Raw genomic sequence first — 14,818 nt, 5'->3', positions numbered from 1 at the left:
GATTATAATGTGGCTGTCTTATGTCAAACCTTGACATTATTCCTTCAAGAAAAAGATGATATAAGGTCATAGTAGGCTCTAGTCATTCCTGAATTTGCTATCACTTTAAATCTGTGTGTCCAGTCTAAATTAATCTGTGGGGGTTTTTTGTTGGTTTTTTTTTTTTGTTTGTTTTGTTTTGTTTTTTGTTTTGTTTTGTTTTGGTTTAATTCATTCCTACTGCTGGGTTAAAAGAAGGAAGAAAGCTTGTTAATACCTGCAGGGATTTTCCAGGCTGAAATAGTCTTTTAGCAGCATGAAACAGCCTGTAAACACAGTTCTAACATCTGGAGACACATGTTGAAAACCTGTTCAGTGATATTTTAAAAAGATAGTCTGAAGCCCATAAACGCCTCCATTCATAATGAGACTATACCAGCTTTTCTTGCAAGTCTAAACAGAGGGAGACGCACATCAAACGGAGAATCTTGCACTGAAGAGTGAAATAAACTGCAAGGTTTTCCCTTTAAATAACAGCAGTAAAGAAATCATTGTGCCTTTCTGGAACAATGACTTGTTCTGTGGAAAGGCTCAAGTGATTTTGTAAGTGTTGGAGATGGAAGTGGGCTTACTCCCATTTAGCTAAAGAGGTGAAGTTTAAGACAGTAATGACACTCCCTGACAGCTGTTAGTGTGTGGTCTAGGCGTAAGTATTACCTTATTCCCTGATAGATATTCCCCCTCTTTCCTGCCAAAACATCATTCTTCTATTCCCACCTCTGCGTTTCAGTTTCGTGCATGCCACTGTGTTGGGTTATTGCTTTACCATCTGTTGCAGGCAACCTTGGACAGCTGGACAATGACAGCTCCCTGCGGAGGTGACCGCAGGGTGCACGTGGCATGTGGTCCAGGGTACACCTCTTGCAGCCATGCATCATTTCTGGGACAGAAGCGTCTTTGTGTCCACACTACAGATGACGGTAGTGCTTGAACTGAAAGGCGTTATTCTTGGTGACGGGTAACTAGATTATTCACACACAGGAACCAGGGATTGCTCTCTGAACAGCTTTTGCTGTTCTCTGTGACTTCAGCTTGGTTGTGAACACAAGCAGAATCCAGAATATTGTATCACTAAAACAGCCTAAAATTCAGCTATTCAAACTGGGAAGCAGTTTGTTGTTTGTTTTCATTCATCAAGCAGTTGTGAGGGTTGTAAAAGCTGGAATTCCAGTTTGTGCTCACTGTGAAGCATACACCAGAACCTAGACTTAGAGGAACATGGCTGTGAGGCTCTTCTTTATGTTCTGCCATCCTTGTCCCTAATCACAGATGAGAAAAAGAAATTTGAGCTTTATCATGGGATGTTTCTTTTTATACTTATGTGTTAAAAGGACACAGCTCTTTTGCTGGGCCTCTGCAGTTGAGGTCTCCTCTCGGCAGATGCCTGGTAATTGCTCTTCTCCTGAGACAGACACCTTACTTCAGATCTCTTTCCAGGTAGGCCTTTGATCAGTACTTTTCACCTGCAGCTTTTTAGCAGGTTTTAGCTCATTTGCTTCTGAGAAAATAAGTCAAAGACTTTAGAGAAGTCAAAGGGTATCATACTTAATGTTTCCCCATTAAAAGTAAGCCCCTTATCCTGTCAAGAAAGGAAGTTTGTCTGGTTTGATGTAATCTATTCTAGATAAATTTGCTTAGGTGACTTTTTTTTGTGTTGGTTGGATGATTGCTGGTTGGTTGGTTTGAATATATGTAATTATTTTCTCATCCTTTGGATGCTCATAAAATTGATTGTTTAGTCACTGGTTGTAGTGTCATTCCCATTCTAAAAATTGGACTGGCATGTCTGACATTTTTTAGGTCCTCGCTTTAGCTCATCTCAAAGGCAAATAATATGCTTCTCCTTTTCCAGAGGTCTTGATGTTCATATCTCCTCCAGCATTCTCCAAGACACTGCACAGTGTCTAGAAATTGCTTTGGCTAGTTCCTTAAGCAGTCAGGGAAAAGTTCCTTAGACTATTTGAAAGCAACTGCATTACCTAAATATGTTTACCTCTTTTCTGGTCCACACTCATTCCCTGACTTTGTTACATTGCTGATCACGGATCAGAGCAGGTATTTTTGCTGAATAGTGAAGTAGGAAAAGCAGTAAATGCTTCAGTCTCTATGTCTTTGCTTATCTGTCCTCTTTTATCAAAGCTTATTGTACTGATAGTCAGTATTCTTATTCTGTTATGCTCATGTATTCTTTAGAATGATGAACTCTATTCCTTTGTGAGTATTTCATCCTAATTACATTTCTGCCCTCAGAAGTTCTTTCCTGTTAGAATTAGAAGGAGCAGGACATGCCCAGAATAGCTTCATCAGCACTTTTGTACAATAATATTTCAGCACTGTGCATCTCTTGCTTTTAAACTTGTTTTTTAAGTAGATATAGAGATACATACCTAACCCTTGAATACTTTTTTTTAATTAGTGAAAAAAAAGAAGCCTCATCTCCTTCATGCTTATGATGGTATAGTATGTGGTAGATCTGTATCACCCCTGGTCTTTTATTTTCTCTCTTATTTTCACCCAGAGACATTCAACAAGTCTGCTTCTCACCTCTTCCAGAACTTTAGAAAAAGTATATGTATTATTGACTTTAATATCTCCTTGCTTTTTCCCCAACTACCTTTAGTGAACAAGCTAGTTCAATATTCTGCTCATGTGATTTATCCAAGCACTAGCTGATTTCAGAACTGAAACACTTTGAAGGTTTGGAAACATTTTTCTTAATGTCCTCTTAACCAACCAGCCAGCCAACACTGTGTACCTTGCCTACAAGCTCTGCTGGAAGATCAAATTAATTATGTATAGCAGAATAATGCAATACTATATCAGGTCTTCTCTGTCATTAGGTGAGTAAGAAGAGGTGATTTTGCCTGTTCCAGACTGTTACAGTACAGGCCATACTGGCTGAGAAGATGAATGGTGATGTTAAGGGATGCAGACAAAAGGACATGGGATGAAATTTCAGAAAGTTAGTGGAGGAGGAAGGATCAGGTTGTGTACAGGAATCGGAATGGCCACCAAATGCACAGGGTATCAGATTACTAGCCTGGCTCTTTTAGTAGCCAGAAATAATAGTACATCACATGTGGGAAGACCCTGAAGTCATAAGCCCAGTTGTGATTTGCAAGGGACAGAGCTTGACTTAACTGGAGGACTTCAGGGAGACAAATAAGTGTCAGCATGTTTGTGGCATTAGCGACACGCCAGGTCTGATCCTTGAAGGTGCAAATATTTAACCTTGTCTGTGTCTTTCAAGCTTTTTCATTTTTACTACTGTTTTAACTGCCAGACTTCTCCCAAGTATAATGTTAATACAGGTAATTCTGTCAACAATATCCCTTTCCAAAGAATAGCTGGTTATTATCCGTGGTGATACATCTTCATGTACTACAGAAAGCAGTGAAGAGTATGGATGAGCAGTTCAGACCACATAAAATAAAATAAGCAATGTATTTTCACATTTGGAGGGAAGATATTGCAAAAAAAGAGAGTGCTAGGTGTAATGTTTTAAAAGTAGAAGTATTTAATTTAAAATAATTGTTTTCTTATTAAAAATAGGATAAAAATAATATAGTGGTGTGTATATCAATCATATTTTATAGTCTGGTTCTGTGGCATTTTATGCAGCCAGACCCGTCAGTTTTCCAGTATATAATGTCTTAGAAGGATGACAGATAATATATAGCAATAAGACTTTTCAATGGCAGACATTTCCTCAAAGCTGGGAGTCTGAATACTTTGACTTTCAAAAATGTAGGCCCTACATCTCTCTGATAATTTCCTCCATTTATTTTAATTCTTTAAGTAATGAGTGCTATTGAATGTTGCTGGACTGAGTCTTGGGGACTGTGGTGTTCTTTAAGAACTGTAGAGTAGGTAAAAGTACACACAGTGCAGTTTGTGAAGTGGTATGAACACTGTCCTGTTTGCTTTCAAACTGTCTTGTTTTCGGGACATATTTGGGATCACATACTTGCTTATGCATCCCAGTCTTTGAAGGCAGTTACTACTGATGCGAGGGGCTTGATTGATTGTTGATTGACAACAACTGAAGTTATCAGCCTGCCCCCACTGTGGTCATGACAAGTGAGATGCTGAACATTCTTCATACATTTTCATTACTTAACTGTATCTATACTATAAACATTAATGCAGAGTCAAATCTTCCCCATCTTATTTAAGTTAAAATTGTTGGGATTTCTTGCATAACTAAAGACACATGGATGTGATCCATGATAAAAAATAAATTGTATCATTAACCTGACATTGTGTCCAGAGAAGATCTGCCTGCCTAGAGCAAAGTCACTAATGTTAAATAACCTTTAACTCTAGTATAGAAAATACAAGAAACATCAGGAAGGTTTGAGCTCAGGAGGAAATAGCTGGAATCAGGCTGGTTTAAGACCCTTACAAATTTCTGCCGATAAAACACCTGCAATGTGAGTAACATCATTTCAGCTACCCCTTTCTTGAACACACGTGGTCACTCAGTCTGAACTGCATGATAATATTGTAACATGAGTTGTAATGATTCAATATCCATTGGTAATGTAAAACTGAAGATGTAATGCTGCTTTGTATGGGGTGATGCAGGTTTATGCTTAAGGCTGCCCTTCACAGAGGAGGACTTAGTCTAAGCAGAAGGCTGAAGGGTGCAGGACACGAGCTTTGAGCCATTCGCTCACATCCTGTCACCTGAGAGAGAGATCAGCGCTTACCTCTCCAGTCCCTATCATGAGGAAGTTTTAGATAGCTGTGAGGTTTCTAAGCTGAACAAATGGAGTATCTTCAGCCGCTCCTCATCAATCATGCCCGGTAGTCTTTTCACCGTGTTGTGCTCCTTTGGACACATTCTGATACATGGTTCACTGTTTTGGACACCAGGATACACTATTGACTCGTATTGAGCTTGTAATCAACCAAAACCACCGGATCCCTTTTTGCAGGGCTGCACTCCATCCTCTTGACCCCCAGCCTATACATCAAAGGATTAATTTAGGAAGGCTTGACTTTCCCATTGTGAACCCATGTTGGCTTTGACAGTAAGTGCTTACACCCTTATGTAGGCACTAAGCAGGGTTTTTGATTCTTTTTCATGAAAAAAAACATTGTACTTAGGTGATCAAAGGGGCACATATCTGAGAAGTTTGTGCATGGAAGGTGTCCATGCAATTAGACTTTTTAAGTCGAAGCTTTTCTTAACTTCACACCCAGCAATGCATTTCTGGATAAGACTTAACACTTCCCTGACCATTTTTCCTACCCATTTAAGACTCTGTCTCTGATTCTCCAGTTAATGACCACAGACAGTTTTACAAGTGTAAATAAATTTTGTCTCAAAATGCTGCAGAGTCAAGCATGTAAATATCAGCAGGTGAAGGTCAACAGAAGACCAACACCTTTGCAGTGAAATGTAGTTACTGCTGACTGTGCCGTAACCCGTAGACTGTGCTTCTGGTCTGTATACAGCAATTTTGTATGTGGATTTAAATTACAGAGTTAGGTTCTGCCACTGCTTGTTAAGTGCTGATGACAAAGAATAGAAAAATCTGCCTCTTACAAAGCTACTGAGCTCTAAAAGAAGGTTCTCTTATAAACACTTAATTTGAAGATTGTTCCTGATTATATATTGTTTTCTGATATCTACTTTCCTTTTTACTATTAAGACATGTATATTGCATGTGTATTGTATATGCAGGACCTTATTTTCTTACGTGATCATCCACTCTTGCTATTTATTCTCCCATGAAATCATAACCCTCTGTTTGTTGCAGCAGAGTTATTTCTGTGGCAACTAGCTGTAATGTCACATACAGGGACTTATGATTTCAAGAGCTGTTTTGCCTTTGAACATAAGTTCCTGTCTTGTAAGCAGATATCTCTTGTCCACCTAAACACTGTGATTAAATGGGGAGAGAAAAAAATATGCTGTAGAAGCAATACTATATCTAGCCAGAATACTTATCAAAGGTTTCTGTGAGATGGTGGCAACTTTTCAGTGCTTTGTAACATAATTTGCTGAGGAACATTTTGCGTTTGGTTCTAATTCTGGGCCACTAATACCTTCTCTGCCAAATACATGAAAAGACAATATTCTACAAGGAGCTGATTTACAACATGAAAGTTTCGTATCTTCACAAAGTCTCAGGAGAGCCTTGGAGCTACATTTTCTGTCTTGCTGTCTCTCCTGTAATAAGGGCGAGGATTTTATTTCCTTAGAGCATGTGAAGCTTTTAATGCCATGGCACTTGGACCCTCTCTGGAGAAAGAGGTGGGAGAGATGTTCCTTCAGCTCCTTCTCAGGCTGTGGCTGCTCCTTGTTAAGTGCTGAGAACAAAACCAGAAATGAAAAAAGCAAACTAGAGGCTCTGTGTTTCATTAGTGGTGCTGGCTTGGTGCCCAACTATGTCAGAAAAAACTACTTTCTTCAGAAATTCAGGGTATTGATTAATGCTGTATTAGGGGCTTCAGATGGAGGAGGCACACTCTGCCAAAGATACCTTCTCTGACAGGGAGTGCTTGGAGAGCCAGGTAGGATTTGACAATGATCCTAACCATAGCATAGGACCACAAGGTGAGGCCCTCAGGTTCAGGGCTTTCAGATGGGAAAGCATAGGCCTCAGCACAGAGGTCGACCTATTCATGTGTTAAGAACGAGAGCTTTTAAAATTAAAATAGCAAGGACAGCCGTCTAGCAGGCACAGCAGATTTCAACACTGTGCTCTTATCTTTCATAGTTATTTAAGCATCCTCCTGAAGCTCGGGCATGTGACACTGACTTTTAAAACACATGAGAAAGATAACAGAATGATGAGCAGAGAAAGAAGCCTCGAACAATGTGGGATGCACTTCTCTGCTATTTGCAGAGCTTCTGTCTCTTCTCCTCCTTTTAAAGGTTTTTCAATGTGAATGGTTTCCTGTAGAAAAAATAAGATGGTATTAGCTGAGGAGAGATCAGACGGAGGGAGAGGAGAAATGGGCAGCGTATTAGAGGAGAAGAACTAATAGCTCTGACCTGTTGAAGTCAGTATGAATTGCCCAGGGCCAGGACTTCAAACCAATTGCACTTGCCCTGCAAGTGAATTCTCTCTCCCCTCCTGAACTTCATAGTCTTCAACTCCAGATCTGAAAGCTGTACAGAAAGCCCAAGGCTGCACATGCAAGATGTATCTGTCAGGTACAGTATGTTTCCAACTCTGGGCAAGTTGATCAAAAATCACCTTGCAAAACACAAACAAACATTTTGGGATGTGCCTTTGAACAAAGTAGTTAATGATAAATAGTTTTTTCCCTGTCCTTAGTTTGTTTAACCACTGTATGCTATTCATTGCAGGAGTGATTCGTGAGAGCTACCTGAAGGGTCATGATCAGCTGGTGCCAGTCACCCTGTTGGCCATCGCTGTTATTCTTGCTTTTGTCATGGGGGCCGTCTTTTCGGGAATCATAGTGTACTGCATCTGTGACCATCGCCGCAGAGATGTGGCCGCTGTACAGAGGAAGGAGAAGGAGCTGACCCACTCCCGCCGTGGCTCCATGAGCAGCGTTACCAAGCTCAGTGGCCTCTTTGGGGATGCTCAGTCCAAGGAGCCAAAGCCTGAAGCTATCCTCACGCCTCTGATGCACAATGGCAAGCTGACTACCCCAGGCAGCACCACCAAGATGCTAATCAAAGCTGACCAGCACCATCTGGACCTGGCTGCCCTGCCAACCCCTGAGTCCACCCCAACCCTGCAACAGAAGAGAAAGCCCAGCCGTGGCAGCAGGGAATGGGAGAGAAACCAGAACCTCATCAATGCCTGCACAAAAGATATCCCCCCAATGGCCTCACCTGTGATCCCAACCGACCTGCCACTCAGGGCTTCTCCTAGCCACATACCCAGTGTTGTGGTCCTGCCCATAGCCCAGCAAGGCTACCAGCACGAGTACGTTGACCAGCCAAAAATGAGCGATGTGGCTCAGATGTCTGTGGAGGACCAGAATGCCACCCTTGAGTACAAAACTATCAAGGACCAACTCAGTAGCAAAAGTCCCAGCCACGGGGTTAACTTGGTGGAAAATCTCGACAGCATGCCACCAAAAGTACCCCAGCGGGAAGCTTCCCTTGGGCCCCCCAGCGCCTCATTGTCACAGAGCGGCCTGAGCAAGCGGCTGGAGGTGCACTCTTCTACTTACAGTGTGGACTACAAGAGGAGCTACCCTACAAACTCACTCACGAGAAGTCACCAGACATCAACCCTCAAGAGGAACAACACCAACTCCTCCAACTCGTCCCACCTCTCCCGCAATCAGAGCTTTGGCCGGGGCGACAACCCGCCGCCAGCCCCACAGCGGGTGGACTCCATACAAGTCCACGCTGCTCAGGCACAGGCTGTGACTGTATCTCGGCAGCCGAGTCTCACCACCTACAACTCGCTGACGAGGTCAGGGTTGAAACGCACACCCTCACTAAAGCCAGACGTACCTCCCAAACCTTCCTTTTCTCCACACTCCACATCCATGAAGCCCAACGATGCATGTACATAATCAGAGTCGGGGGGGAGGATGGCAATTAAGCAGAGGTTGCCCTTGAAAGCCAGTGTTCTGCAGCTGTTATTGCTTGCTCCTCAGAGAGGATGGTTGTTGCAAGCTGAAGATGTGTTGGATATCTGCTCTCTGGGAAAAGTGGAATATTTTTTTAAGCCCGAGCCATATGACCCATGGTTGAAGGTTTGCAATTGCAGGACTCGCCCCCACAACCCGCCAGTTCTTTGCTCAAAAGACTAACCCTCCATCACAGAAGTTGAGCCAAAAGCACACAGGTGAAAGATGACTGTGACATTTCACCCCCTCGCCCCCAACTGCACAGTGCATTCCTGAACTGGGAAAGAGTGCTCTGAAAAGCAAAACAAATAATTACAAAAACAAATTTTAAAAATAAAAGAAAAAAAATAATCCATTGATAAAGCTAACTCTGACTTCACGATGGCAGAAGTTTACTATGTGCAGGTACTGTGAAATGATGCCCATCAACATTACAGCCATTTGGTTACAGCAGTTAAATGCCGTGTTGGGCAAACTATATCATAGGTTTCTGCTACCCTTCTCTTTTAATGAATAACACATGACTGTTAACACAAGTAACTCCTCGTATTTATTGTTCAACTTTTGTTTTTCCTAAGGAAATAACTTCTGCATATCATCATGTGAGCAGCTCTTCAGAGAAGTACCTTGAAAGTGATACCTATTTAACGTGAAACCCATTAACTGGAGTAATTAAAACTCTTTTATTTTTCCAATAAATTCACTGACTTAGATAAGTTGGAGCTGGAATTCTGAACTTTGTGCCTGGACTGCCTGATTAGCTGAAAAACAGGGGATATCTATTTAAGTCTCTCAGCTAATTAGCTGTCTGGGCCTCTGACCTAAGACAGCAACAAACAAATACCGCAAGTTCATAACTTCTAAAGCAACTGCAAGAGAAACTCTAAAAAGCCGCACATTTGTGCACCATTGCTATCAACATGGCTTTGTCAGTAGCTAATACTTTCTGTGAAGGCACCAGCTTGTGATGTGCCATCTCATTTCACCTTGCATGTGAGACGGCAAACAAAATCCTCAAACAGTGTGAACTAGTTAATATGCCGGCTGTTACCATGCATAAATTATGGTCTTATCACACGGGTTTTTCGTGGGAATATATCTGTGAATAGCCTGTTTTCTTCCACATGTAAATTTGTGCCTTACACCCTCAGTTGTGTATACTTGTGAGCTGTAGTATGTAAAACCTTTTTTCCCCTTTGAGTAATGCAAATATTTATTGATCCTTCCTCCTCCAAGCCCCTTCAAGAACTGGAGTAAAGGCATTGAAAGAAGAACGTTGTGGTTATTGTCATAACCCCGTGCTCCTCCAAAAATTAGGCTAGCACCATACCCTCCACTTCTATTTGACTTTCTAGCTGTGCCAAGTCCTCTCTCAAAACCACCCACAAGCGCCGATGCTCCCACAGCACCGTGCTGGGGGTTCTGCCTTCCCACGCCTCCCACTCCCCCTGTGCTGCACATCAGCATGGGGATCCTTCTCATCGGGCAGCAGGGAAGTGAACAACACCCTTGTCCACGGGGCGGTGTGTCCCCCAACTGGGGACAAGTGCCACCGAGAGGGGCCGAGCCCTGCGGGGCACCTGGCCGCACACCCCACTGCGCACATGGCACACGGAGCTAGGACAGGCAGGCGGGCTCCTGCTGCAGCTACTGCTGCTACAGAAGGATGCTGCATCTACTCCTTTGGGGAAAAATGTATTTTTTTTTTCCTTTCTTTCTTTTGTGTGACTGTGCATGTAGCTAGTGTGGGAGTGTGCGTGCGCACAGGTGTGTGCGTGTGTGTGTGCGCGCGCAGGTGTGTAAGTTCCTTTCTGGTCTTTCAGTTTATGCAAAAACGTAGATGTGTTTTTAATCTGTTACAATAACTGTGTCAACATACTGTAGAAAAAAGATGGGGATCGCTTCTAAGCTTTTTATATATATATATCTACTGAACAGTATGTTTGAGTAAGGTGGTTGTTTCTGTTTCAATTTGTTTTTTAAAATTTTATACTTCCATTTGTTTTTTCAGGGGTTTGGTTTTGTTTCCGAATGATTGAAAAGACAGATTTTAAGTCCATTAGCTTATAGATGGTATATATAAAGTCTGGATGGTCTAGACCAAAGTGTGTAACAAGGGTGCTTGCATGTTCTTTCATTTCACTATGGCTTCTTTTATGAAACAGTTTTGTTCACCCTTAGTGAACTATGCAGACTGGAGTAGATAGATCTGTATCCAAAGCAATGTTGTTGTTTTAATAAAAAACAAACAGAAAATCCTTTGAAAACAGTAGGTAGCAAGGTCATTTTTTTTCACAGGAACTAACATGCAAACTTTTTACCAGGCTCCAAACCCCCGGAGCACCAAATGCGTAGGTCCCCTTGACATTATCCCTCAAAGCATTCTCCCAAAATGTAGAGACAAATAATCACGGCAACAGTTTGTGCAGAGCAGTCTGCCTTCACGATACACGTGGCACCAGCTACTGGGTTGACCTTGAAACATGCATTTTGTACTCAGTACTTCTGTTTTCGTCCTTTCCCAGTCCCAGTTCCCTTCCACCCTCTGTTTTGGGGGGTTCATGAACCTACGTGTGCCTTTGCTTTCCACCCTTGCTATACACTGGTAGATGCAACAAATTCAGACTCTCATTTGTTGTAAAGTTGTAAAGTATTGTGACGTCACCAGTTTCCCTTCATTTCCACATCCCCCTAACATCTGATTCACAACTTAATGTATGTTGTACAAAAAGAACAAAAAAAAAAAAAAAAAAAAAAAAAACCAAACAAACAAAAAAAAAAGGAGAGAGAAAGAAAAAAGGAAGAAAGAAGGAAGAGAAGGGGGGAAATAAAAGCTCTCGGTTACATATGGTAATAAAACCAGACTGTTCTACCTTATTTCTTGTGTCTTGGTTCTTTTATTTCTTCAATGATTTATCCTTTTCTTTAAAAAAATACAAACAAATCCAGTGCTGATCATTTAGATGAGAAAGAAATTTGTTACCTTCTGTGTCTCACAGAAGATGAACTTGACTTCAGAGTAAGGTGATGGTAATTAAAAATTGAATCACACATTTGCTCTCTCTCTATTCATATTCTGCATTTTCTTTTTATGAGCTTGTTCATCATCAAATATTTATGGCAGACTTGATAGTTTAAAAGATCAAGGCTGGGATTTAAGCACGCGTGGTCCACCAAAATAGATCATCATACAGACGTGACTTCATCTCCAGGAGGAGCCTCTGTTTTCTTTTAGCAGGCATAAATCTATTGTGCTTCATAGGCCTGATTTAGAGGATGTTGCCTGAGATTAATTCTGCAAGAAAATGGTAGTAAACAGATAAATAACAAAAAGTATATAATCTCTCTAATCTTGGGAGTCAAAACATACCTGCATTCTCTACATTGATTTTGTGTAAATGGGGACCACTTACAGTCACTACAGTACAGGAAAATGCATGATTTTTTTAGTTACTGGGCTTAGTGATTTTGTTCTGTGACAGGAATTTTGTGTGACTGTAAAAATAAGAGAACTGATCATACTTGGGCTTCCCTGTCCTGCCAGAACACCCTGTTCTGGACCTAGAGCCTTTCTGATATGTGCTGGTCCCCCAGCCCACACCACTGATGGCCCTAACACTGGTTGTGCAGAAAGTGGTGAAGTTACTAGCTTTTCTCAAGGAGCAGGACATGATGGATTTAAAAAGAGAAGTCGCAAAGCCTTGGCACGCGCTCCTCGGTGGTAAGCAGCAGGACCCTCTGCAGCTCCATCTCCCCCTCTCTGCTCTGAAGGACACCAGGGCTCCAAAGGTGGTGGCCTTGACATTGCAGTGACATGCAAGACCAGAGCATTGCAAACATCATTTTTCAGCGCCTTGCCCACAGAAGCATCTCTGTCCTTTTCTCGGGTGCAGGCTTCCTTTGAGCCAGGCGTGCTGGCATGCAGATGTGCAGTGTGGATGTGGAGAGGATGCCTGCCACGCCTGGGACATGGGGGGCTGCCCCGACTGATGCTGAGGGACCCCCAGTCTGGGGACCAGCGCACTGTATGGTGCTCCACATTCTGCAGAGTCACAGCAAAGAGGAAAGCAAAAGCTCTCTGGGTGCTTAGAGACGTGTATTGTTTTCAGTCCTGCAGCCAGTCCTTTGTGACGTTACTTAGTCCAGCTTTGTTTGAAATGCTTCATATAAGCAGCACCTAGGGAAGCTATTCAAAGATTAATATGCCTCTATTTTAACATTCATATTAATACTGTTCTATAAACAATTGCAGGCTCCTGCCTGGAGGACAGGGCCAAAGAACCCCTCTAGCAGTGGCACTGGCTGCCTCCTTTGCAGAGCTTCTCTTTCTGTTGCCAATTAAAGTCCTTTTAAAGCATGGGCATGAAGGAGGGAGGGCAGGAAGGGGACTGCCCTTATGGGTTCTGTAACTGCTCTGCTGGTGTTGCCACAAACTGCTGCCCAAGGGAAGGTGTGAACCTAGCCACTTAAAGCAATTTTCCTTTGCAACACCTCCCTGAATGTCCACCTCTGCTCTGGCACGCACAGACTCTCTGACAGAGAGCTGTCTCACCATACTGCTGTGCAGAAGTGACCAGGAGAGGAATGAAAGGTAACAGGGTGCATCAGACCCCACTGTGCTGTGGGGTCTTGCCCAGCCAAGCACAGCACAGGCACCCACAGCAGCAACCCACCTAGGAAAGGTCCCTCCACGGGGCACTCACAGCTCAGCCTCCCCAGAAGAAGCAGTGCCCACAGCCTCTGATGTGGTGGCTTTTGACAGGGGAGACCTCTGAGCTACCCCCTTTCTACGTAAATCATGAGATCAGGGATGACTGGTGCCACACTCCAGAAACTCCCTGGAGCTGAGCAGGACAAAGAAGATACCCAAGAGAAAGCAAGGGTGCTTTGAGCACTTCAGTCAAGTTAGTGTCACCTTATTCATCGTATTAGTGGTACTCATTTTGACCCCATTTAGCATGTCACTGAGGATGCATGGAAGTTCCTTTCCAATCAGCATTAATTTGCATACATGGCTTTACACAAAATGGGACCCAGCTGACTCAAAACAACAGGTCTCCATAGATAAATCTTTGTCCACTGCCCTGTTCCTTCTCTCTCCCTCCAATAAGCATACCTTTTCAAATGACACAAGAGTGTCCTTTCAAAGATAACTGCAAACTGCCCCATTGTAGTTTCTACAGCAGGGAATATTTTGCACCTGAAAGCTCCTCACATGAAAAAACTGTAGGCAACCAGGAAAAACATGGGCAATTCAGTGCACTTCACTGCCAGCAAGATGGCAATACACAGGGCTGATTTGGCATGAAAGGGGGTGCTAGAATAAAGTGCCAGAAGAGTAATGCACCAACACTAGGAACAACACAGTGGTCCAGCTGACTGCCAGAGTTATTTCTGGGATGCAACTCCAGATCACTCTTTCGTCACAGATTTAGCAGGATTACTCTGTGCACTCTCCCAGGGCTGGACATGGATTTTTGCTCTCTAAAGCTTGGTTATAAAGTTAATTTTAAGCACTGTGGAGGACTTCAAGTGGTAGTCTTGTCTACCCCACTGCACTGAGACAGGATCAAGCAAACCTAACCCATTCTTGATGGTTGATTGTCTAACCTCTCCTTGTAAACATGTTTTACTCTGGGAAAAAGCAGAAGTTACCCAAGGGATCAACATGAAGCATTTCAAAGTGTCTAATGAAAATAATAAGCTAAGAACATGGGTTGGACTGGCTTAGTTAAGGCCATTTTTCTATTTATCCAATTAAAGTTAATTTCCCAGAAGTATGGCACCTGCTCCAACCAACAAGTGTTAGAGAAACACTTCTGTGTGTAATATTCATATGCTTCCTGCTGATGCGTGTGTCTGCTAATGAGTCTCTAAGTAGTCTTTTTATTACTTTCTTCCTTTTTTTTTTTTTTAAGAGTAGAGATACTTTTCAGAATAAATACTAAGACCATCATCACATGCCTCGTGCAGTAGAACGATGATGTGTTAAGATTTCTTTGTATGAACAGAAACAGGTAAATAGTCATCTATCCCCTGACTTGGTAATTTAAACAGTGTAAGTCAGTAGGGAAAGGCTATAATTGGAGTCAGAGTAAGTGAGGTGAAAATTGCTAGGTGGCAGTACCATCTGCATCTTATTTTAATTAGCCAAGTTTATTATCAGAATATAAAACTTTCTGCTATTCAAGTCCTTGGCTTATTT

At 42.5% G+C, this 14,818-nt stretch overlaps 1 protein-coding gene across 5 annotated transcripts in view; it reads left to right on the top strand.

Moving 5' to 3' along the window:
• Positions 1–11,401, top strand: part of SEMA6A (semaphorin 6A) — a 116,628-nt gene extending 105,227 nt beyond the window's left edge. For all 5 annotated transcript variants that reach the window (XM_082074649.1, XM_082074650.1, XM_082074651.1 and 2 more), the window contains one exon: positions 7,367–11,401. In XM_082074649.1, the coding sequence (XP_081930775.1) occupies positions 7,367–8,556 (1,190 nt within the window). In that variant the 3' untranslated portion in view covers positions 8,557–11,401. The remainder of the gene's footprint in view (positions 1–7,366) is intronic.
• The last annotated feature ends 3,417 nt before the right edge of the window (positions 11,402–14,818 follow it).

This window comes from Streptopelia decaocto (genome assembly GCF_964273445.1).
Source record: "Streptopelia decaocto genome assembly, chromosome: Z".
NCBI lineage: Eukaryota > Metazoa > Chordata > Aves > Columbiformes > Columbidae > Streptopelia > Streptopelia decaocto.
The sequence above is the reverse complement of the archived record's forward strand: the minus strand, read 5'-3'. Positions and strand labels throughout refer to the sequence as shown.